This window comes from Marmota marmota, unplaced genomic scaffold (genome assembly GCF_001458135.2).
Source record: "Marmota marmota marmota unplaced genomic scaffold, marMar, whole genome shotgun sequence".
NCBI classification, from domain to species: Eukaryota; Metazoa; Chordata; class Mammalia; order Rodentia; family Sciuridae; genus Marmota; species Marmota marmota.
Genome location: NW_026000229.1, coordinates 35,283,853 through 35,310,098, shown reverse-complemented (window position 1 = coordinate 35,310,098; position 26,246 = coordinate 35,283,853). Strand labels below are relative to the sequence as shown.

General features: G+C 38.2%; 2 protein-coding genes across 3 annotated transcripts; one reads left to right on the top strand and one right to left on the bottom strand.

The window, feature by feature from the left end:
• Positions 1-1,938: 1,938 nt before the first annotated feature.
• On the bottom strand, positions 1,939-4,763 carry Lcmt2 (leucine carboxyl methyltransferase 2). Its single transcript, XM_015480750.2, has one exon. The coding sequence runs from the start codon at positions 4,635-4,637 to the stop codon at positions 2,580-2,582; it is 2,058 nt and encodes a 685-aa protein (XP_015336236.1). The 5' UTR covers positions 4,638-4,763; the 3' UTR covers positions 1,939-2,579.
• Adal (adenosine deaminase like) lies at positions 4,747-25,584 on the top strand. Of its 2 annotated transcripts, XM_015480751.2 has the most exons (11): positions 4,783-5,001; positions 9,889-10,119; positions 10,288-10,418; positions 11,136-11,196; positions 15,147-15,234; positions 15,796-15,877; positions 18,096-18,222; positions 19,225-19,305; positions 20,822-20,960; positions 22,684-22,784; positions 23,267-25,584. In XM_015480751.2, the coding sequence occupies exons 2-11, from the start codon at positions 9,937-9,939 to the stop codon at positions 23,459-23,461; spliced, it is 1,188 nt and encodes a 395-aa protein (XP_015336237.1). In that variant the 5' UTR covers positions 4,783-5,001; positions 9,889-9,936; the 3' UTR covers positions 23,462-25,584. The 2 variants fall into 2 exon arrangements, with proteins under 2 accessions (XP_048649235.1, XP_015336237.1); XM_048793278.1 differs by lacking the exons at positions 19,225-19,305; positions 22,684-22,784; positions 23,267-25,584 and having other exon boundaries at positions 4,747-5,001; positions 20,822-21,341.
• Positions 25,585-26,246: the final 662 nt, after the last annotated feature.

Below are 26,246 nucleotides of genomic sequence, written 5' to 3'. Positions count from 1 at the left end.
GTTTTAATTAGTTACACATGACAGTATAGTGATCTTGACGTATCATACATTTGAATCAAATGGGGTATAATTACTCCTTTTTCTGAGTGTACAGGTTGCTGAATCACATTGGTCGTACAGTCACGTATATACATACAGCAATAGTACTGTCTATTTTATTCTGCTGTCCTTCCTATGCCCCCTCCCCTCCCCTCCCCTCACTTCTCTCTACCCAATCTAATGTGACACACTTCTTTTTTTTTTTTCCTTCACATCGTCATACATGTAATCTGTATAATGATGAGGGTCTCCTTCCATCTTCCGTGCAATTCCCATTCTCCCTTCCTTTCCCTCCCTTTTCCTCCTTTTACCTCTCTTTCCTATCTAGAGATAATTTTCTTCTCATGCTCTTCCTCCCTACCCCATTTTGAGTCACCTCCCTTATATCAGAGAAGACATTCCACATTTGTTTTTTTGGGATTGGCTAACTTCACTTAGCATAATCTGCTCCAATGCCATCCGTTTCCCTGTAAATGCCATGATCTTGTTATTTTTTTAGTGCTGAGTAATAACTCAATCAACAAATGGGCCAAGGACCTGAACAGACACTTCTCAGAAGAGGATATACAATCAATCAAACAATACATGAAAAAATGCTCACCATCTCTAGCAATCAGAGAAATGCAAATTAAAACTACTCTAAGATACCATCTCACTCCAGGAAGAATGGCAGCCATTATGAAGTCAAACAACAAGTGCTGGCAAGGATGCGGGAAAAAGGTACACTCATACATTGCTGGTGGGACTGCAAATTGGTACAGCCAATTTGGAAAGCAATATGGAGATTCCTTGGAAAACTGGGAATGGAACCACCATTTGACCCAGCTATTCCTCTTCTAGGACTATACTCAAAAGACCTAAAAACGGCATACTACAGGGACCAGCCACATCAATGTTTATAGCAGCACAATTCACAATAGCTAGGCTGTGGAGCCAACCTAGATATCCTTCAATGGATGAATGGATAAAAAAAAGTGGCATTTATTTATTTTTATGTGGTGCTGGGATCAAACCCAGTGCCTAACGCATGCTCGGCATGTGCTCTACCATTGAGCCACAAGCCCACCTCAAATTTCTCATTTTTATTATATGGCAGAAGCTAGTATTGAGAAACTGAGAAATAAGTCCAATGCACTTTAATTCCTTCACTGAATGACAAAGAAAAACAAAAATCTCCCTAGGGCATAACCTTGGAGAGGGGAGACAGCTCTGTGAACTTTTCTTCTAAGAAGACCCTAAGGAAGGGGCTGGGGATGTGGCTCAAGCGGTAGCGCGCTCGCCTGGCATGTGTGCGGCCCGGGTTCGATCCTCAGCACCACATATAAAACAAAGATGTTGTGTCTGCCGATAATTAAAAAATAAATATTAAAATTCTCTCTCTCCCTCTCTCTTAAAAAAAAAAAAAAAAAGACCCTAAGGAAGAGAGGAATTATGAAGATGACACATGTTGTGTCAATCTGAATTTGATTAAATAGCTACATGTTACTAATAGCTACTATATTGGACAGTGTAGCTCAGATCTAACAAAGAGCCATTACAATTCCTAAGCCTGAAGAGGTTAAGGAAAATGATCAACTTCTGACATTTGTAGCAATACATAATTAGAGCACTATCTTACAGCACGGGACTATAGTATGATAAAATTTTAGCCTTTTAAGAATGTTGCTACCACCAATCTGCAGAGTGGCAGGGGAAGGGCTGGGAATACCTGATTCAGTCTTTCTGCCCCTATTCCCCTCTTTTAGTGTCTCTGACTAACAGGAATCAATAAAAAACTCGAGGACAAGAGAATTGATTGATGCAGTCCATCAAGGTAAAGTGGACACAGAACATAGGGATGGATAGTGTAAGGTAGAGTAGATCTGGAATAAAACATTATTATACCATGTACAATATGAATTGAGGCATCAAATATCTGGTTTATTGGCACTTATAAATCTAAATAAATATAAAACAAGTAGCAAAAAATAATCAAAACATGGTTTTCAATAGTCATACAACATTTCTTGTTAAAGCTGAATTGAGTGGCACTTAAAAGCACAATACCTTAATCAAACTTTGTGTTCACTTAGATTTTATACACAAAGAATTAGGTTAATACCATGTTCCCCATATTCATCTGACTATATTCAACTTGTATTCTTACCAAGAATCTGTGTGCAACTTTTTCTAAGGTACATTCTCAAGTCACAAAGCCTAGGTATAGGAAATTTTGTATTTATCTTAGTATAAAAGCCACTGTAAGTCAATAAATGGCTAAACTAAGATTTGAAGATTGGTAGAAGTTCAATAAACTGGACATGAATGCAAAGGCCCTTACTCTGGGACTGTATAGTTGATATATATATTTGTATATCTGTCTGATTGTTGGTATGTATCTTAATACCCTTTTTCACTTTCTTCACTTAATAGGGCTAAGGAGGAAAACAAAGAGGAAGGAGGAAGGAGTAGCAACATCTATAGCCAGATTCAAGTCTAATTTGTAGAAACCTATATTGTCTACTTTAGTGGGTCATGAATAGATTAAGAGTTCATAGTCTTTACTGCCCAACACTTAAGGAAGAAAGATCTAATGTCACTGTATGGGGGTTGAAATAAGTACCAAAGGAAAAGCAATTACCCCCACCTCCAAGGAGCAAGAGCTGTTGCTCTTCAGGAAGGAGGATGCTAGTATGGTTGTGTAACATTAATGGCCGCGGCACACATGTTGTGTCAATCTGATACTCAGAGCTCAATCCTGTAGTCAAATTGATAACAGTCACTCCGGGAACTAAGGAAGAATGAATCCAGACCCCTCCTACCAGTAGAAGCTTTTCATTGAGTACATGAGCTGTGTGGGAGTACCTTGGGGTAATAGGAGGCTGGATATCTATTGATTCCCAGAAAAATCCACAAGAGATTGGCCTCAGAAAGAGTACAGAGTTCAATGGCTCCTCAGAAGCCCCAAGACCTCCAGCAATAAGGGCTCCCCCTTGCCAACTGCAGGCACTGTGGGAATGCCTAGCTTCAGGTGCTTCCCCTTCCACTGGGATCTTGACCGGAGCAATTGTCCCTACATGCAAGAAATGCCAGTCACTTAGTACAGGTTCTAGCACACTTCGACCCCCATATACAAACAAATATTTCTGATTCTTATAGGACACTTCAGTTGTTGAATGCCGCCAACAAGACAAAGTGAAATTTCCTGGACCAGCCCTTGTTACTGTCACATTCAGGCTCTCAGTGCTATTATCTTCATTTTTAAATAAATGAATCTGTAGAGGGCTCAAGGCTGGATTTACTGGGGACAGTCTCCCTCCCAGAACCAAAACCTGAGTATCCGAAAGTCTTGTCATGGTGTGATAAAGACGTCCATCCCACTGGGTTCCCGTCCCCCAACTGTCTATATGGAAGCCTTTCCATTCAGAGTCACTATTTCTTGACAGCAAGTGAAACTTGTTCACTCTGCAGTGCCGCCTCTCCTGTTCTCCAAATCCTCCTGCACTGAGAATAATGCCAGGGCTCAGGAGGACAGAGGCATGGCCAAATGTTTTAAGGGTTGAGCCCTGATTGTCACTAGTGACTATTCTGGCATCCAAGACTCCTGAAGGTGAAGCAGGATCTACTCGAGGAAATACCTCTGCGGGTGGAAACACCAGAGTCTGGGGCAGGGTGTCTCCCCTAGAGGCTGCCAAAACGAAGTAGTGGGCACACTTAAGATGCCACTCCTCAAACTCATCAAAGGGTTCAAGATTTTCTATCCGCCAGCGTTCCTCTGCAGGTAGAAAGCAGTGATAGAATTCATTCATGTCCATGGCACTACAGGCAGTCCAGCCAGCTTGAAGGAAGCGGCACCGCTGGGCCTCCACGTCTGGAAAGCTGTCCAGGCCATGAAGGGGAGAATTCAGCTGCTGAAAGTGTTGCAGCATGAACTGCCCAAATGCATCTTGAGGCTTCATTTGCTCATAGACCACAAAAAGGGCATCAGGAAACCGCCGGGCTGCCCAGGCAATGAGGGAGGCAGCACTAACCGGCTCGAGGTAAGTCAGCACCGCCTCGGCCAGGAGCAGAGTGGGTGTGGTCACGTCCAAGCCCGCGGAGGCCAGGGCCTCATCCAATTCCTGGAGCTGCCTTAGGTCCAAGCCCAGAATGTGGTAGTCCAAGCTCTCAAAGCACAGAACGGACGCGGGATTGCCCCTCTGGAAAGGCCCAGTTAACGCGCACAGTTCCGGTGTCTCTGCAATTCTCTCGGCTTTGCGCCGCGCCACATCCGGGAAATCCACTTCCCACACTGCAGCCCTGGCCAGGAGGCCATCAGTTTTGAGGCAGAAGTACAGCGAGTCAGAACCCGCGCCCAAAGACAAGATCTGCGAGCGAGGCGCCTCAGGGCACGCGCGCGCTTGCCTCAGGAAGGCGTGCACACAGTGCCGCACAGCGCGCGCACGGACGTAGTAACCTCTGTGAATAAGCGGCGCGCGGCGCGCGGTCCCCGGAACCAACAGCGCGACGAAGGCGTCCTGCACGTACCCACGCGCGGCTAGGGAACTTTTGCTGAGAGCGCTGCTGTCATTGGTACTCTGTACTGCTCCTGCCCGCCGCTCCCGGCTCCGCGGGCCCATGGTCAGGAGAAACTCAGGAACGGCTTCCGTCACACTAGTGAACCGCTCCGCTGTTCTTTAGTTACAGATCTCACGCCCCTCGGTACCGAAAACTACCCCTCCTCTAGGTCACCCCCTCATGTACGAGTTACGTCACTTCCGGGAAGAGTGCAGCTCTCCAATCAGGATTGAAGAGGGTGTTACTTGTCCTAGAGTTCAACTGTGAATGACCTTTCTTTGATTCTCTGAATTACGTTTCCTCAAGAAGACACCCTGCTACCTCAGTGACAGCGTGTGTAGGGGAGAGCGGGTTGTCACCTTTCTCCCACTCTTTCAGTCTGAGGGGAAACTACCTGGGCCCTAATAGTTGAGACATCTCTCAGAGGTGAGTGTGGGAACTGACGACCTGATTTCCTTGGATGGCGAAGGAAGGATTTAGTAGGGGCGAAGAAGGGTCAGCACCACGGACTTTGGAGGGCAAGAAGAAGTCGTTTCTTGGATGCTAATGATAGTTGCGAATTTATTTAATGCTTTCGTCGTACAAAAGAGAGCCTGTTTAAAATCTAAAATCGGGCCATATGGAAAGTGAAGAAACAGACCTTTACAGATAATTTGTAAATATTTATAACTGCCCCCCACAGATATATACTATTGATTACCTTGTATTCCTTGTGCTAGGTTAAGAATGAGTAAAAGACTCACCCTCTGTTTCTCATCTATAAAATGTTACTCCCCTTCACTTCCAAAATTCTGTAACTCTAAAGTGATATTGAGTATGTCCGTGAAAGGTCATGGAAGAGAGATGATTATTTCCTGTAACATGTTATGAGCCTGCTTTTAAGGAGGAAATCCAGGTTATATTTTAAAATAAAGTTTCCAAATTGGATGTTTAGCAGTCACCAATAAGAAACTGCTTTCAGAGGTATTTAGGAAATTTATAATTTATTAATTTTATGACAGGCTGAAATAGAGAAGGAAATCAGGATGGATTTCAGTATATTTAACTCCAAGCAGTAGCACATAATGGTTAAGAGCATGAGTTTTGGAGTCCAGCTCATTTGCATACTAGAGTCAAGAAAAAGCTTAGATCAGGATGAAGATTTGATAATTGAAAAATATAATTTAGCTCTGATGCTTAAGAGCTCATAAATGACCTTAGGGAGAAACAGTTTTTGTGCAACAATCAGGGCAGAATCCATGTTTCGGTGAATAAGAGATAAGTTAATGGAGGCATCTAGGCTAAATTATGCTTTCAAGGAGCTTAATTCAGAAGGAGAAAACAGCAGTAGTAGCTAATGAAGAAAGTGAGATAAAAGTTGAGTCCTCCCCCCCTTCTGTTTTCAGGTGGAAGCAAATACATACTGCATATGCATGTTGTTCCCCTGAAGGAAATCAGCTATCAGAGAGGGACAAGTTGAAGAAATTGAAAAATGAGACGATAACTCATTGGTGGAGTAACAACTTGGAATAGATAGGAAGAAGTGGGACCCAGAACACATTAGCATTTTTCTCTGACTCAAAAGAATATGGCTAAAGATAAGTTTAGAAAAGATTAAGGCAGAGAAAAATAGAAGGAATTCATACTTAATGTTTTCTATTTTCTCTGTAGAGTTGGTGGCAGTTTAGTGTAAGTTGGATGGATCTGGTGGAACACTTGAGTTTAGAATTGCCTCTGGAGAGATTGTGAAAAAGGACTCACCTAAGGCTTCTGGTTCTTTGGAGCCTCATCTCTAAAATGAGGGACTTAAGTGTTGCTCTTGAGGTATCTCAGTGTTGATTCAGGCCAGTTGGGAAAGAAAAAGAATAATTGAAGGACTTTGGGGAAAAAATCTAGCTTGGTAGAAACAAATTTATTTAATGAAAAGTTAGTAAAATAGATGCCATGTTTAAAATACTACTTTTTTTTTGTGAAGAGCAGAGCAAGAAAAATATGTAAGAAGAAAATGGAGCAAAACTATGATTTGGGTACCTTATGAGTGTTTTTTTAAATCTCATTTTATGTAAAATGGAGATAATAATACCTCGTTGAGTTGTGAGGATTTAAAAAAACTTTCTAAGATACTTAACACAGTGCCTTTCTCATAGTAAGTACATAATAAATAGTAACAAATACTTTTATGATTCTGAGTTCCCTTTTTGGAAGGGATGGCAGTATGAAAAATGTTCCCTGGGAAAAAGGAGATTTGGTTCTGGTACTGCTCTAACTCAATGAAATACCACTAATGTAGAAAGATCTTACCCCAATGTTCATTGCCTTTTAGATTCTCTCTCCCACCCCAGTTTCTTCTGACCCACACAAAAATCAGCCCAGGAAGCATGGATTTGGCAGGGATTGATATTGTTGGAAGCAGAATCTTAGGCAAGGAACAGCATGACTGTTTGGGTGGCTTTTAGATTTCCATGATTGACATTGTTGTCAGTGGGCCAGTAAAATTTGCTTACAACTAAAGGTTGGTCTGGAGGACAGTTTGAGTGGGGTACAAAATAAATTCAGTATCCTGGAATAGAGTTGAAAGTATATACAGAAAGTTGGCCACCTGTTAGGTTTGTTGTAGGCTTGCATTATAAAATGAGCTAAGTGCTTTTTTAGGCTGTCATTCTGTTCTCTAAACATAAAATCCTTCTTGCAATTCATGATACTAAAGGTATTTCACAAGTACTGTTTTTTAAGTTATTAAAAAAATCAAATATTACATGCTTTTATTTAGTTTTGCCACTTTTTTAAATTATTTATTCTGATTTGTTATATATGATGGCAGAATGCAATTCATTTCATATTACACATATAGAGCACAATTTTTTAAGACACTGATTGTACACAAAGTATTTTCACACCATTCGTGTCTTATACATGTACTTAGGGTAAAGATGTCTAATTTATTCCATCATCATTCCTACCCCCTTGCCCCTCTTTCCTCTCCCTTCCCTTTGCCCTATCTAAAGTTCCTCCATTCTTCCCATCCATCCCTTCCCACTCCCACACTCGCCATTATGTGTCTATGAGTGTTTTTTTAAATCTCAGTTTATGTAAAAATCCTCATATCAAAGAAAACATTTGGCCTTAGGATTGGCTCGCTTCACTTAGCATTACATTCTCCAACTTCATCCATTTTACTGCAAATGCCGATTACATGCTTTTTGTAATAAGAACTTTAGGTTACACAAAAGTATATATAAGGTAAACAAAAGTAAAATAACTCTGAACCTTTCCTATTCTCAGCCTACTTTCTAGTGGTAACAATTTTCTTTGTATCCTTTCATAATTGTTTTAGGCATAATGATACAAATAAATGTTCATGCGTCTATATATGAGTGTATGTGTGCATACATACATACATATTTACATTCTGTTAATAAATGTCATCTTCCTAAATAATATATTACTTTTTGAAAGTGGCACTCTATAGTAAATCTTTGCATACAGTCATAGATAATCAGTTGATGGATATATAATTTAGTCAGTACCCAGATAACATTTAGGTTAGTTCTAGTTTTTTTCCTGCTATTAACAATTCTATAATAAAATACTTGTACATATCTATTATAGGATAAATTCCTATTAGTGGAATTAATGGGTCAAAAATATGTGGATTTTTTTTTACATTGACAGATATTGCCAAATTATTTCTTAAAAAGACTATAGCAAATTCTTTACCCACTAGACTTTTTATTCATACTTTTACTAACATTGAGTATTATTCTTCTGGGATTCAGAATTTTTTTTCTGGTTACTTTTATAAGTTAAGTTTTCCACATGAATTTTAAAATAATTTTTTTAGGAATTTTTAAAAACATTTTTAGTTGCTGAATATAATAACTTTATTTTATTTATTTATTTATTTATTTATTTATATGGTGCTGAGGATCGAACCCAGTGCCTTACATGTGCTAGGCAGGCACTCTACCACTGAGCCACAACCCCAGTCCTAGGAATTTTTTTTTGTGTGTGGGGAATATTTTGATTAACATTTACTTTATACCTGTTGAGCTTTCCTAATCTGAAATCTGAAATGCCCAATATCTAAAACTTTTTGAGCACTGACCATGCTACAAGTAGAAAATTTCACACCATGAAACTGTTTCATGTAAAAAATTATTAAATATTGTGTAAAATTACCTCTAGACCCTATGTGAAACATGTATATGAAACAAACATTCCAAAATCTAAAACAATTCTGTTTCCAAGCATTTTGGGTAAGGGATATTCAACCTGTAAGTCAATTTATGGTAAGTTGACTTTACCTATGCAAGAGTAGGTATGATTTTGCACTTTAATGAAGCAATTTACCTTATTAATCCTTAGAGCTACTCTATTTTTTTCCCATTTTTACAAATAAGGAAACTGAAGTCATGAGGCATAAGTGACATGGTCATACAATCATTAGAATGCAGCACTGGTAAAAGTCTATCTGGTATCAGTCTATCTGATACCAGCACCTCTGATATATATAATAATAATTATTATTATTTTTTGTGGTGATGTTGGGGTTTGAACGCAGGGCCTTGTGCATGCGAGGCAAGTACTCTACCAACTGAACTATAAAATCATACCCAGCCCCCTTTATGTTTTTTAAACAATCAAAAATACAAATTTGCCAGGCACAGTGGTGCACACCTGTAATTCCAGTGGCTCGGAGGCTGAGACAGGAGGATCACAAGTTCAAAGCCAGTCTCAGCAACTTGCCGAGGCCCTAAGCAACTCAGTGAGACCCTATGTCTAAATAAAATACAAAATAGGGCTGGGGATGTGGCTCCATGGTTGAGTGCCCTGGTTCAATCCCCAGTCCCAAAAATATACAAATTTATTTTTACTTTTACTTGAAATAGGTCTTACACAATTTCTAATATTTGAAGTAATTTTATAGAAAGTGCTAATAGAATAATAAATAATAATAACAATAATAATAAATTATAATAATAATAATAAAAGAAGCCATAGATCAGCAACAATAAAAAATATCCTTTAGATTTTCAATGGGATATATATTCATATAAATAAAAATGAGAAAATGAACTAAAAAAAAATGAAAAAGCCAAAAAAAAAAGTGCTAATAGGTAAGGAATATATTATTGAATTTCAGGTTTTAATACACCTCTTATTAGCTTGAGGCCTTTTCCTATTTTTTGTTTGTTAATTACTGCTTACTAATCACTTCTCCACCTCATTTAAGTTAGTTTTGTAGGCGCTTTTACCTTTTAAAGAAAAATTCTACTTATTCTATTTATTTGCTTATATATCAGCATCTGAAAATATTCACATTTGTTAAAATAGGTGAAATTGAGCCCAAAGCTACATATCGAGTCAATATTATAAAAATGCATGGAAGTAAAGCATTCTGAAGAAAATCTAGGACCACAGAATTTATTTGCTGAAATACAATGTATTATTCAAATCAAGAATAAGAGTGGAGAAGAATTATTCATTTTCCCTGCTAAAATCATGGAGGTAGAAGAACAGCAGCAGCCATGGAAGACCAACTTTTACACAGAATTGCCAAAAGTGGTGAGAATTCTTGAATGGTTACTCATTACAATGATTTTTATTTTGTTTCTTTCCACAAAACAAAAGTAAATTTTATGGGTAGAATCTGTAAACTTTACAAGTTATGTAACTCACTCTAATAGTCAGTATGCTTGATAAGATCTTACTGATTGTATTCTCTTGTTTTAGGAACTTCATGCCCACTTAAATGGATCCATTAGTTCTAATACCATGAGGAAATTAATAGCCAAGAAGCCAAATCTTAAAATCCATGATCATGTGACTATGATTGACAAGGGAAAGAAAAGAACTCTAGAAGAGTGAGTTTGGGGAGTTGTGGAAATACTTTCTTTCTTTTTTTTTTTTTTTTCCCATTTTGGTACTGGGGATTGAACCCACAGGCACTGAACCATTGAGCCACATCCCCAGCCCCTCAGACTGTTTTTGTATTTTTTATTTAGAGACAGGGTCGCACTGAGTTACTCAGGGCCTCATTAAGTTGCTGAAGCTGGCTTTGAACTATGATCCTCCTGCATCAGCCTCCTGAGCCAATGGGATTGAAGTCACATGCCACTGTGCCTGGCTTTTTTAAAATCAGTATTTTGAGATTGTAGTAATTTAATATAAGACTTCAGATTTTAGTAGTTAAAAAAAAGAGGGTGATCATCTGGCATGGAGAATATAACTTAACAACATTTTCCAACTGTCAGACTATTGACAGTATTTTTAATGATTTGTGTTATTTATGAATTATGATATATTAGAATATTCTTTAGACTTGAAGTAAAGGTGTATTGATTTTTTCCATTTGCTGATACTGGCAGCAGAGGCAGGGTTAGATAATAAGGTTTTATTTTCAGTCATTTTATTATCTTTCCAGATATATATAATTTTTGAAAAACCTATTTTGTGGTTCTTTGTAAACCTAAATATATACTTACTACTAGCCTAAAATCTATTTATTAATTCAGCTTAGGGAGTTTCTCTTGAGTGACAAATTTTTTGTGACTACCATGTCAAAACTTTTCATATTGCAGGTGTTTCAAGATGTTTCAAATTATTCATCAACTTACTACTAGCCCTGAAGATATTCTAATGGTGAGACATGAAAGAATTTTTAGAATGAGTTACAAGTTATGGTTTTAGAATGGTTTAAAAATTATTGACTAATTTATGCTTTTCTGTTGTTGAAAATGACCTTTTGCTTTTAAGAGTCTGATGAGCCAGGTGCAATGGTGCATGCCTGTAATCCCAGTGGCTTGGGAAACTAAGGCAGGAGGATTGTGAGTTCAAAGCCAGTCTCAGCAAAAGTGAGGCTCTAAACAACTCAGTGAGACCCTGTCTCAATAAAATACAAAATAGAGCTGGGGATGTGGCGCAGTGGTTGAGTGTCCCTGAGTTTAAGCCCTGGTACACTCGCCTGCAAAAGAAAAAGTGTGTGACAAATGTTTCTTTTTTTATAGCAATTCTTTTTTAAAAATATTTTTAAGTTGTAGATGGACAAAATACCTTTATTTATCCATCTTTATGTGGTGCTGAGGATCGAACCCATCACCTCACCTGCACTAGGTGAGTGCTCTACCACTGAGCCACAACCCTAGCACCTGTAGCAATTCTTTTTAAAACCAGTTTTAAGACATTTTCCTAAGACTTAATGTTTAAAAAAGAAAAAAACTGTTTAATGTAAAAGATATAAGGAAAGAACCAAGATCACCATGGGGGAGAAAATTTGGTCCTTTTTTCCATATATAATATATCATATGAAATATTTGACCTCACACAGCCATGTCTTTGGTAAGACTTATCTGTATTCTAGAGGAGATTTTTAATTGTCTGGGTGGACAATGAAGTTTATGAAGTACTTAGGGATTGGGTGATTAATCCTTAGAGAAATTGTGCCCTCTCAGGGGATGATGGACTAAAGGACACCACTGTGTTCTCTTATCCGAAGCATCATGGTCTTATATGGAAGACTGGCTTATGTATCATTGATCTGACCAAGATGACATTTTGTTTTTTCAAAAACATTTTTTATTTGTTCTTTTTAGATATACCAAGAAAACATTTTTCTTGTAAATGTGGCACTGAGTGGGGGAATTCACTTAAAACTATAGCCAAAGTGACCTGTGACTTTGAATGTCAAAGAGAGGATTGGAATGTAGCCTGAAAATGTATTCGTTATTAAGTGTGCCAGATACTACACTCAGTGTTTCTCTCTAAATAGTATTTTTATTGTTCCCTTGTTGCAGGTGAAAAATGGACTTAAATGGGGATTGAAGGTGTAGTTCAGTGGTAGAGTACACACTTTGCTTACACAGAACTCTGCGTTCAATCCCTAGCACTACCCCCCATCCCCACAAAAAAGAGGTTAAATGGAACTTGTTCAAGGTCTCACACAGAGAGTAAGTGGCAGAACTGTCTAACTGATTCCAGAACCCATGTGCTTTCCAATTTAGGAACTTAACAAATTGTGATGTACTTTTATCTGGAAAAAGGACTGGAAAAGATATTCTCAGTCCAGAGGAGGGGAAAACCCAAAACTGAGAAGAGTTGCCCTCAGTACCTATGGCAAGGAACAGAAGGAGCTAAACCTGGCAGATAAAATGTGGGTCCCAGGGAAGGTTTCTTGGATGTGGGTTAGGGATGATTCCACAGGCCTCACTGGGTCTTGATAAATCTTCTTCACTTTGTTCTTGTCCCAGACCTGCCAGCAACATTTACATTAATCATTTGTTTTCATATATACCAAAATTATCAGAGCTGGATGCGGTGGTGCATGCCTGTAATCCCAGTGGCTCCAGAGGCTAAAGTAGGAGGATCGAGAGTTCAAAGCCAGCTTCAGCAAAAGCTAGGCACTAAGTAACTCAGTGAGGCCCTGTCTCTAATAAAATACAAAACAGGACTGGGGATGTGGCTCAATGGGTGAGTGCCCCTAAATTTAATCCTCAGTACCCGCTCCCACCAAAAAAAAAAAAAACTCAGAAAAGGAGGGCTTTGGATAGTGGATATGATCACTTTAGTCACTGGAAAGGACTGGTATTTCAAACCCTCATTCAGCCCAATTCTTCATTCTCTAACAGGTTTCTATGTTAGTCTCAAGTTAGCTGGGGTAGGATGAGTTGGTTCCTCTGGTCTGTTCAGTTCTAGGGTAGTGATAAGATCCAGTTTGCAAAGATGAGACCCACACTTTTGGTGGTGACATTGGCAGCAAGATGGAGGTTCTAGGGGAGCAATCACAGGGCCAGGTGCCAGCAATGAAGGTGGAGGCTGCAGGGTTATGCCCAGTAGTGGAGGTAGCAGGGGCATCTTACATGATATAGGAGTATCCCATGATTTTGAATGCTGTAGTAGTATTTTAAGCTGGGTTTGGTTTTTCAGACCTCCTGCTGAATTTGAACTATCCATCCATTTACATTAACTCTGTTCCTTTGTCAGGATTCTAGACTTGTATGCTTATGTGCACATAGTCAAAGCAGATTAAGATTAGACAACCAATTGAAAGGGTAACTAGGCCAGGCTGTCATAGCATCCTCAACCTGGTCTATTTTCACCTAGATTAGATTTTTCTTAGGATTGATGGTAGAAAAGGAAAATGTTTTAGTAAGTTTGGGGTTGTTAAAATTGGTACAGTATTAGATACCATTTTGCTTTTAGTTATCACCTACTTTCTTTGCCTAATGGGAATTTTCCTAAATATTTCTGGGGAAAATTTAACCCTGCCAGAATTTATTGAAAAATACAACTCATCCCCAAATAACATGGAGCTGGGGACATGGTTCAGTGATAAAGTTCCTTGGCATATGTATGGATTTGATCCTCAGCACCAAAAAAAAAAAAAAAGAATGAGAACCTGTCAGGAGCTGCCACATGGGAACCGAGTGCCCCTTAGCTTTGAGTGATTAGAGTGGGGAGATGTGGCAAGCCAGCCATGGGCTCTGTGTGTGTGTGTGAACTATGAGCATTGAGTGCACAGGGTGGACTGAACCGATGTTGCTCCTCTGTTTGGGCGGGCGATGTATCCGTCTTTTTGCTCCTATGATCCCCACACAGCCCATGAGATGGGCGTGACCTTCCTAGATGTCAGTCAACCTTCTGACAGCAAGACATCACAAATCAACCCCCTGAAACCCTAAGCAAGACTCAACCCCCTGAAACTGGTCCCCTTGCCTCATTTAAATGGCTTATCCCCAATAAAAGGGTTCAGTACGTGCTGAACTAATACTGGTAGGCTCTCTTTCTTGCCTGCCTTGCCCCCCTTGTGGGAGCTGTGGCTGAGGAGCAGTCACTGAACCCAAAGAAAAGGTACTTTCTGTGTCTGTGTCTTATTTTTTCCCCAAATTCACTTGGAGTAACCCTGACCGGTTTAGTTGTGTGATGTGACAAGAACCTTAAACCATGACTCTATGTAGCAGATTAGTAATGCCCAGTCATTACACCAGCAATCATTTTAGCTCTTTATTTCTATATGTACATTTCTTAGCACTATATACACATGGATGATTCCAGTTGGCTTTGCCTTATTTCTTTGTTTTTATCAGTTTGCTATTAGGAACACTTGGAAATAGAGGAATGGTTAAAAGCACAGGAGAATGTGGATGATATACAGATTTGGATTTAATGTGGGAATGAAAGGGATGATGGGAAATGTTGCAGCTTTGTCATGGTTTCTATCAGGGATGTGACCATGTGGGAAACTTCCAACATTTCTTGTAAGTAAAAAAAAATTTTTTTTTTTTTGGTACCAGGGACTGAATCCATGGGTGCATAGCCATTGAGCCACTATCACAGCCCTTTTTATTTTATTTTATTTTTTATTTTGAGACAGGGTCTTACTAGGTTGTTTACAGCTTTGCTAAATTGCTGAGGCTGACTTTGAACCTATGATCCTCCTGCCTCAGCCTCCTGAGCTGCTGGGATTAAAGGTGTGTGCCACCATGCCTGGTCACAAATCAGATTTAATAAATGAAATAAAGCTGTGCCACTTGGCACTTCCACTGTGACCATAGCTCTAACATTAGTAATGTTGTGTACATTGCCTTTATTATCAGGTCACAAAAGATGTCATTAAAGAATTTGCAGATGATGGTGTCAAGTACCTGGAACTGAGGAGCACACCTAGAAGAGAAAATGATACTGGTAGAATTCAATTACTTCTCAATGAACATACTATCCATTTTCCGATGTACTTTAATCATTCATGTGTTTAGAAGTTGGGAGTATGAGCACTAACTTTTATACTATTATTCTCTATTTTCATGGGGACCTTTCTGCCTCACTGAAGGCCTGTAGCACTAGGGCCAGTGAGCCAGAATATTATGGTGGGGAGCACATGATGGAGCAGAACTGCTCACCTCATAGTAACTGACATGTGGAAAGAGAGAGGGAAAGCAGGGTCCCAGTATGTCCCCCAGGGTCTTAGCCCTTAGTGACCTACTTCCTTCAAGTAGGCCCTACCTCCTGAGGTTCCACCACTTCCCAATAGTGCCATGTTTTTTCTCTTTCGTTTTTCTACCATTACTTTTTTTTTTCAAGTTTGTTAAATTACAATTATCATTTACTAAAATGTACCCATAAAGCTTTAACCATGCTCTGTTATAGCATGAAGTGAAAATGTAATTGTTCATATAGGGATGCTAAAGTTGAAAGATGAAATAGTTAATGATCTCTTTATGTATGTTTCCTGTGTGTTCTTTCCAGGAATGACTAAAAAGACTTATGTGGAATCCATACTTGAGGGTATAAAACAGTCTAAACAAGAAAATTTAGACATTGATGTTAGGTAAGAAGATTGTACCTTAGTAGTTAGCCATTAAAACAAACAAACAAACAAAAAACACCAGAATGTGAAGTTTTTATATTTTGATCATAGATGTAATAGATTTTTAAAAATTTGTCCATTAACTGATTTCTACCTATAAGAGAAAAAAAATAAAATCAAGACCTCTATTGTTTAAGATAAGACTACAATTCTGAATTTAGTCATCTGGCAGTAAAATTCTGAGTATTTTTACTTAAGTGGAATATGGCTTCTCAGTGCTGTTAAGCTGATTTGGACTTTTTATCACGGCCCCCATGGTCCCTGTGGTCTTACTGCATCTGTTACTTTTACAGCTTATCTAGACCATTTATCCTCAATTACTACACACTGGTCTATGCTCTGTTCCTAAAATAGGCCAGAACTATCCCACTTAGCACCTTGTACTTCCTGCCATTTTCACCTTCCACCATATCCTTGTACAGTAGGCTTTTTCACATTATCTTTAGGTCTCAATTTGGTTGTCATTTCCTCAGAAGCACCTTCCTTAGCACTTTAAATACCCTTCCCCCACACACACCCCACCCCACACGCACAAATTCTCTAGTCACCATCTGTTTCCTTTATGGCATTCTTTATAAGAGACACAGAATTATCTTGCGTTATTTGTGTGCGTATACCCGCCCACCAGCATTTAAGTTCAGAGAGGCCAAAGACTTTGTCTTTACTTTACCACTATGTCTCCAGTACTTTGAAGAACAGGCAGATAGTAGGGACTCAGTAAGTCCTTGAGTGAAGAAAGAAGGCAAGTTAGCTGAAGAGTTTCAGGCTATAAGATCTCTAAAAACTTAAGCTTAATTAGACTAAAAGCCCAATGAAAGACCCAGCAGAAGACAAAAATACAATGAAGAAAGGAAATCATATAAAATATTTAACCTCATTGATTGGGTAATCTTAAAAGGGGATTACAGTATTGTTTCAGAAGTTAAAAAAAATAGAACTAGTGTTTGTGAAGTTATACACTGCTGTTATTATTATACCATATGTAATTAATAAAATCTCTCAAAAGAGCAGTGTGTATCAAGATTTTTGATGGTTTTTGCTCTGAACAGTAATGAATCATAAAGAAAACAGATCTAGAAATGGATTATAAGGAAATAGATTAATTTGTGCATAAGACTTTATTGTAGTATTATTTATAACAAAAAAGAAAACATCCTAAAATATCCAGCAATCAGAGGTCAATTACATTATGGTATGTAAATATTAGTTTTACTCTTTTCTACCGTTACTTAATGGTACAGGAGATTGAGTGAAGGAAAAGACCCTGATTTTCTATATAACTGATCCAAATTTTGTAAATAAATGAACAAATGCTAAAGGAATTTATTTTGTGAATAAATAAATTAATAAATGCTGGAGAAAAATCACAACAATATTACCAGGGATTCTTTGGGTATTTGAGTCCTATAGAATCCCAACTAATGTATGAAGAATGAATCAGATATTTGATACATTTTTAAATTAGAGTTTGTACTAATTTTGTACCCTAATGAAATAATGAATCTAAGCCTTCCTGAGAACACACTACCACCTATTTATTCTTGCCAAAAATTGAATCTGTTCTGGTTAAGCCTCTAGACTAGATCCAATTATCAGTTTATAGGAAATAGAAGAGATAGTAGAAACATATTAACACAGGATATAACCAACAAAATGAACAACCTGATTTTCTTCAATAAATAAATAGCAAGACAAGAGGTGGGTGGGACTGGGGGAAGTAGAGGAATGAGTGGCTATAGATTTAAAAAAAAAAAGAGAGAGATACATTGACTAATTCAAGATGTAGACCTTATTTGAATCCTGTATCAAGAAACTGTTAAAACTGTAAAAAATCAAATAATAAATAAAACAAGTGAGACAATTAGAAATTTGAACACTAACTAGATTTTTTAATATAAAGATTGTTTTAATTTTAATCAAAAAGATTTTATCATCCAGATGTTCCAAATAGTTTATATTTTCAGATACAAACTAAGAGTTCTAACTAGGCATTTGATGCTATTTAAGAATTCACATCTCATTCTCCCTGGTAAAGTAAAATTTCATGTTGTCTAGGTGCAGGCTTTATTTTCCCTAGTAATTTGTATTATATGTGGCCTGCTATACCTATCTAGCCACACTAGAGTTGTCTTTTTCATTTGCATCATTATAATTTTCATCTATTTTTCACATATTAAAGATATTTGATGGCAATTGACAGAAGAGGCGGCCCTTCAGTAGCCAAGGAGACTGTTAAACTTGCTGAAGAGTTCTTCCTTTCTACTGAAGATACAGTTCTTGGCCTTGACCTCAGTGGAGACCCTACCGTAAGTTATTTTTTCTAAATATATTTTATTTCTTAATGTTAGAAGCATTCAGTGGGGTAAGCATTAACGTGGAGCATCCTACCTTCTCCAGAGAGTCCAGCATATACTCTGTAAATGAAGCTTTGTTCTGCCTTGGATGACCAGAATGTCTAGAGCAGGTGTTCTCAGCTAAAATTCTGTGAAAGAATTAAGCATCATTAAATTTTTTTCCTCATTATATAACCATTTTCTCCATTCTTCTAAAGATAGTGCATAACTATTACCAGCTCATATGCATGGAAGAGAAGTTAGTTCATTAGGTACAGGGGATGGATGTCTTAAGAGTATTAGGGCTTATTTATTCTCATAGAATCCCCAGATAAGAATGGTTGTCTAGAGTTGCTTCAGTGAAAGATTTAAGCAGATATTTTGACATTTGGGGCCAGATAATTCTTTGTTGTGGGGGCTGTCCTGAGCATTATAGGATGTTTAGCGCATCCCTGACCAATACCTAGTAGATGTCAGTAGCAACCTCCCATGTGACAACCAAAATGTCTCCAGCAAGGGCCAGAAATTTTCTGGAGGGCAAAATCATCTGGCTGAAAACCTCTGAATGATTAGTGTTCAATGAAACTGGTTCTGATGACTTTATCTAAACATGGACTATTCTGCATCTTGTTTTAATTTAACAGTTTTTTAGTAATCATAAAATGTTTCTGAATCAAGTGAGTTCTCCTGAGCACTGCATATTTAGATATCTTTCCAGAAATAAAATTTGTTGACTGCATATCACGTTTAGCTGATTGACCTCAGGTTCACTGATACTGGGCTTTAGAGGGCAAGGACTGTCCCTTTGTCAGCTTTGTATTCTCCAAAGTGTCTGGCACATTGTAGGTATTCTATAAAATGTGCAAATGAATTGGTCTGCCATTATTTTATTTATTTGTTTGTTGGGACAGAATATCCAGTTCCTCAGTTTGCCTAGAATTCCTATGTATCCTCATTTTAACTTTTATCTTCAAGATAGGACAAGCCAAAGATTTCTTGGAACCTCTTTTAGAAGCTAAAAAAGCAGGTCTGAAGTTGGCATTGCATCTTTCAGAGGTAAATAATATTGTTTTAGTAAAAGAGGGCAGATTCTAATAGAATATAGTAGTTATTTGTGAGTAAAAATAAACCTGGCTTAGAAAAACATTTTTGAAGGGGAAATGTAGAAATATTTTTAGTTGTAGATTTTTATATTTTTGGCACTAGAGATTAAACCCACAGGTGCTTAATCACTGAGCCACATCCCTAGGCCCACTTTTTTTAAATTTTGAGACAGGCTCTCACTGAGTTGCTTAGGGCCTTGCTTAGTTGTTGAGGCTGGCCTTAAACTTGTGATCCTCCTGCCTCAGCCTCCTGAGTTGCTGGGATTATAGGCATGTACCACCACACCCACCATGAAATATTTTTAAATGTAATTAATGGTAAGGGCTCGGTGTGGTGGTATGCACCTGGCTGAGGTTTCTGGCCGAGGTACGCACCTTAGTTTCTGTTGCACAGTAGTTTCTATTGCTCCTTTGAATTGTAACATTTCATTTCAAAATGTTCTGATCATTTACCTTTTTGGGCCTTTGGGCTGTCTAGGAGATAAACAGTACAGCTGGATATTTTAATGGTAATTGTGGTAGTGAGCTTTGTCAAAGTAGAACATGAGCACATTGTGTGAGAAATGTCTGGGCCCTGGAATCAGATGGAGTTAGGTTTTACCCATAATCTCTACCATACACTAGCTCTAGGCCCTTGAACAACTTTTTAAAAATACTTTATATTTTTAACTACAAAAGTTTTATGTATCTGAAGAAATTTCAAGTGTAGGGAAGTATAATACAGAAGGAAAAAACATTAAAATGAAAGTCCCCTTCTCATTTCAGTTTTGCTCCCCAAAGTTAATGCTGTTAACAGTTTTGTTTTTATATTTCTCTAAATCTTTTTTGAATATCTTTGAACATATAGACATAACACAAAACACACATGCATACAGAGTTAGGTGTTATTGTTTTTTGAAAATTTTCTTGAGTTTTAATTTCTTCATCTTAACACTTTGTAATCATAAAATGTTATAAGCTTTAAAGAATTGATATGGAATGGCACAAAGTAAGATTGTACTAAGTTTAAGTTTATTGTTATTACTGAAATTAATGTAGAATAATATTGAGGAATAAATAAAAGGAAGAAGGGGTTGTGAATGTAGCTCAGTAGTAGAGTACCTGGCCCTGCGTTCAATCTCAGCACCAAAAAAAGAACAGGAAAAAAAAAGGTGCCGGGCACAGTGGCACAAGCCTATAATCCCAGCAGCCTGGGAGGCTGAGACTGAGGATCATGAAGTCAGCCTCAGCAAAGATGAAGCACTAAGCAACCCAGTGAGACCCTGTCTCTAAATAAAATACAAAACAGGGCTTGGGATACAGCTCAGTGGTCAAATGCCCCTGAGTTCAAGTCCTGGTACCGAAAAAAAAAAAAAAAAAAAGCTATCTATGTTAACTACACAGAGGGACAAGAGTACACAGTATAGGAAAAAAAATTAGTAAGAACAACTGAAAGAGATCATTAATCCCTTTTTCTTACTTTTCTGAAGATTCCAAACCAAAATAAAGAAACACAAATGCTCCTGGATCTACTTCCCGACAGAATTGGACATGGAACATTTCTCAACTCCTCTGAGGAAGGATCCCTCAATCTGGTAGATTTTGTGAGGCAACACCAAATCCCACTAGGTAAGGCTTAGGTTTCAGGTCTCTCAGATAATCCTCTGGCTCTTTGTCCCTCAACCCCCAGGTTGCAAGCCCTAAGTGGAAAAGTACTGTTCTAAAATTATAAATATCATATAGAAATTCAAAGAATCATTGGATGTATGTTTTCTGAGCCTCATTTAAGTGAGAGTTTTAACTCCTGTTATAATGTAAGCTCCATGACAGTGGGTCCCTCTCTATTCACTGCAATAATCCTCAGTAAGTATTTTTTGAAGGACTGAGGGTCACCAGGATTTTGAAAATAGCTTTTATGAAATTGACATGTGTCATAAAATATGTGGCATTTATTTAAAAACTAATTATGGAAAATTCAAAAAATATATTTTTACATGTCTGTTAACTTTACACACTTGATGGTGTATGTATTTATGAAGTGCCTACTTTGTTGTTAATGTTCTTAAATACTGTTAATAGAGCAGTAAACAAAACAGACAGGGTTTCTTTCTCAAGTAACTCATGTGGAGAAAAGATAGTAAGCAAATACATAAGAAAATATCACTGTTAAGTTCTATGAAGAAAATTAAACTGGATGATAAAATAGTGATCAGATAACCACTTTCTTGATGATCAGGGAAGGTCTTTCTGAAGACGACAAGAAGTGAATACCTACAAATCATTTTACTGAATGGTCAATTTGCTAAATTTACAAATTGATCAGTTTACAAAAAACCTTTGATGTATACTTTTAAAGTATTTATAGAGTTTTTAGCAATTCATAGTGAGATTTTTTTTTCTTTTTACTAAGACTTTTAAATATCCACAAAAGTAGAGAGAATGGAAATTTCTTTCATAATGATCTTATTTGGTGTGGTGGCCCAGCTCTGCTCCCAGCTAAGTGAGGGAGCATCACCTGGACTCAGTGGACCTGTACTGAGGCTTCTTTATCCAAGTGTGCAGATGCCAGCAGTCAAGTCAGTGAAGTGTTTTACTCTGGCTGAGGAGCCAAGTACAGGGTTTCAAGGTAGGAATTTGTTAATAGCACAAGTAATTCTTAAGGTGAACTTACCCAGAAGCAGCAGGCAGTGAATGGATGGTCTGGGTAAGAGTGTTCAGAAGTTTTCTTAGAAGCCATGGGAAAAGTCTGTGGCCCACTTTTGCCTCTTTATAGTGCTGTAACTCTCATGCAGTGCTAAAAAAGTTTCCTTATCTTTGTTTTGGTCTCCACTCTATAAGACCAGGAGGAACTACAATAGCCCTTCAAAAACACTTCTGTTCCACTGTCATAATTTCCTGTCTTGTTCATCATGACTGGCTTATAACATTTGTCTTTCCTCTCCATTTTGGTAATGAAAGGGAATCACATGGCTGTGAAGAGAGTATTAACTCCTTGTCTGGTTCAGCTGTTGCCATATGTGTAGCACATACTTCCTGCACAACTACATTAGTTGAACTATAATTTTTTTTTTTAGGTGTAGATGGACACAACACAATGCCTTTTATTTTTTATTTTTATGTGGTGCTGAGGATCGTCCCGGGTCTCGCCCGTGCTAGGCGAGTGCTCTACCGCTGAGCCACAATCCCAGCCCCATAAATTTTTATATCACACAAAAGGAAAGGCCAGTTGTGAAGAATAATAAAACTGCTGCAAACCAGCATAGTTTGTAAATATTTCTCATGGGTCCACTTGGTGAACACTGTATGAGTTTATTTATTGCTTTTAATGAGATTTTTTCCCCCTTCCATCTAGAACTCTGTTTGACCTCAAACATCAAAAGTCAGACAGTTCCATCTTATGACCAGCATCACTTTGGATTTTGGTACAGCATTGCTCATCCTTCTGTGATCTGTGTAAGGTGTTTTCAAGAAGTATTTCTTTCTCTCTCTCTCTTTTTCAGGCTGCTTTAAGTGCCTGAGGGGAATGCCTGAGTGGAATGCCTGACTAAAGGAGTTAAGAGGGGGTTGGTCCTTGAGAGGCTGCAGTGGGCCAGGGTGACTCTGGTCTGGGTCTGTAGGAAAGGGTCCTGGACAATATCTAGGGGAATTTTTTTTAAAATACCGAACCCTAGCACCCATCCCATGAAATTATGTGGTAAGTCTTAGTCATGGATGTTTTAAAAGCTCCCAAGGTGATTTTAATGTGCAGCCAAGGTTGAAACACTGCTCTAGTATAAATAAGACTCTTTACTTACAGATATGCATATATACATTTATAGGCTCCTATTTAGACTGTTTAAAGAAGCTTGGTAAATAAGAAAATATAAAGAAGAGAGTTATTTTTTAAAAAAGTATTTTCCTTACTTATTTTGAAACATTCTTATTTATATTGACAGACTGATGATAAGGGTGTTTTTGCGACATACCTTTCTCAAGAGTACCAACTGGCTGCTGAAACATTTAATTTAACCAAGTCTCAGGTATGGGATCTGTCTTATGAATCCATCAGCTACATCTTTGCTTCTGACAGCACTAGATCTGAACTGAGAAAGAAGTGGAAAAATCTGAAGCCCAAAGTGTTACACTTTTGAGCTATAAGATGATGAACTAGTTTTGTTTTGTTTTTGATGTTCTGGGGATCAAACCCAGGGCTTCAAACATACCAGGCAATCCTCTACCACTGAGCCACATCCCCAGCCCAAAGTGAATGAACTACTATTGTATATGTTGCAAACAAGATCTTTCTTTTATGTCCCATTCAGTAAATTGTCTCCCACTTCCTTCAAAGCATAGCAAATTAATGGGCTCTATCACCAGGACCTTACATATGGCAGGTGACCAGTAAATAGGTCTTAAACTGACTAGTAGTGACATGGCTCCCTGGCTGCCAAGCCATGCAGCCAGTCATTGGTTCCTGCCAAGAAGCAGCAGGGGAGGAGTGGAGTGGTAGAGCAGCAGCCCAGGTCAGATGGAGTGCAGACAGCAAGTGTGGGCCATGGCTGCACAGAGACTACCATGCCAGCGTGGGCCTGAAGTGCAGAGGGCCTGAACCAGGGTGGACCAATGCCATAGGCAAGCCAAGACACACTGACCTGTCATCCCACCACAGCTCAGCCCCAAATAGTGCACACACCTGCTCTGCTGGGCACCATGGGGCTTCATAGGGACCTCTGCCCCTACTGAACATGTGCAATTCACTGACCTCAACCTCCTGCTTCCCAAGAAGTGGAGAGAAAATGGAAGCACCGCAAACCTGAATGGAATTCTAGACTAACCAATGGTGTTAGTACTTTTCCAAATAGGATTTAAAATTAGCATAATTTTGGACAGTGGCATTAGTACTTTTGCAAACCCTGATTTGCTTAAGTTTGGACCAATAACACTGAACCAAGTGCTATATAAACCCCTAGACAAGCACACTCAGACGGAGAAAACCTGCTATCCGGTGCCTTCTTATACTGCAAGAGTTCTGTTCCTGTTTCTATTCTTCAGTAAACCCTGTCCTTACACTTGTTCATCCTGGTCTGTGGATTTCATTCTTCAAATTCATGAGACAAGAATCCAGAAACAAGAAGAAATTGGTGGTGAGCTCCTGGGGGTCTGCTGCAAGACTGGAGGGCATGGCCCATCATTACTGGCTGCAACATTTTTTGGCTACAGAGGCCTGCATCCTTACATAGACCCCCACCCACCAGCAGAAGCAGAGGAACTCCAACTGCTGGAACACCAGCAGAAGCAGGGAATCAAGTGTCATCTCAAAACTCTGCTTTCAGCTGGCCTTGAGGTCTTACATAGCTTACCTCCATGCCAATTTCTCATTAGGAAAAGTTTTGGAATTACTAGTGTAAGGTAAGGAGAAAGAGGAAACATATGATCGCCAATACCTTTAAAGTTTCAAGCTTTTGACAATAGCTCTGTATTATGTTGTGCTTACTTTAATTAGACTCCCCTCATTTACTTTAACTCTTTTAAGTATTATCCCCCAAGACTGTTAATGCCAGGTCACACCAGACACCATAGAGTTGTGTGAATGCCTAATAGTCAAGGTTCATTTACTTTGGGTATCTTAGTTACAAAGCTAGCTGTTAAAATCTGGCTTTGCCCTTCTCATGACTGTCCTTGTCAATACTTGAGAGGGACTGAAGTCTTTGCTCCAATTTAGGAGACAGTAGCTGACTGAGGAGTGAGAAGGAAACTGCTGCAGTTTCTATTTTCAGGTGTTTCTGTCACTTGAGCTTTTTCTTTGTGGAAGCTGCCAGGATTTCCACCCCAGTACTCAACATTTTCCTCAGTTCAAAAGTTATTTTTAGTAGTGATAATGTTGGGGTTACTAGAATTCTTTAGGTTTCCTATGATCCCTCCCCTACACAATGGACCACACACAGACTTACATAAACTCACATATCATGGCTCCTTTAGCTGAAGACAAGGAACAACTAAGATTAGTTCTGAATGGTAAGATAATTTATTAGATACCAAAGTATGCTTGAATTGCTTTTCTTGTTAGAATGTATATTTTCCCTGGTATGAGAAAAGAAAGGATGATGACATCCCTAATTTCAATTACTAAAGGTTTCTAATAAGCTTTGTTTATCTTTCTTTTAGGGAACAGGGTAGAGGGAAGCTCTTAGGTTTTTGAAGTTCTTAGATTGTTTGTAACCTTATATAGCTTTATATTATTCTTTACCCCCACCCACTCAGATATTGCATAGTTTAAAAATATTATTTATCCTCAAAATGTGCATGTTTTACAGCCTCTAAAATGTTGTAGAACAAAATTTAATGATATGAAAATATACATCATATTTTCATTGAAAATGGTATAAAGAATTTTGTTTTATATATATATATATATATATGCACACACACACATATATTTATATATATGTATGTATATATATATATATATATATATATATATATATACACATATATATGTATATTAAAGCTAGTGGGACAAATGATTTTAATTTATTAACTTTGTTGTGAAATCATTTTCACAATATAAAAGTCATGCTAGCCTTAACTCGGTGTAGGAGCATGAGTACAGCAAAGTTTTCCTGTGTGAAGTTTCAAAATTTAAAATTCATAGATTGGCTGACAAAAGAATTTATGAGAATCTGCAGCTAACATCAAATTTTTTAAGACTTATTTTTTAGTTGTAGTTGGACACAATACTTTTATTTTATTTATTTATTTTTATGTGATGCTGAGGATCAAACCCAGGGCCTCACACTTTGCTAGGCAAGCGCTCTACCGCTGAGCCACAACCCCAGCCCTGGACATCAAATTTAATAGTGAAGTATTGAATGTTTTCCTCTAAAGATTGTGAGCAAGTAAAAGATATATGCTCTAATCACTGGTCTTCATCTGAAG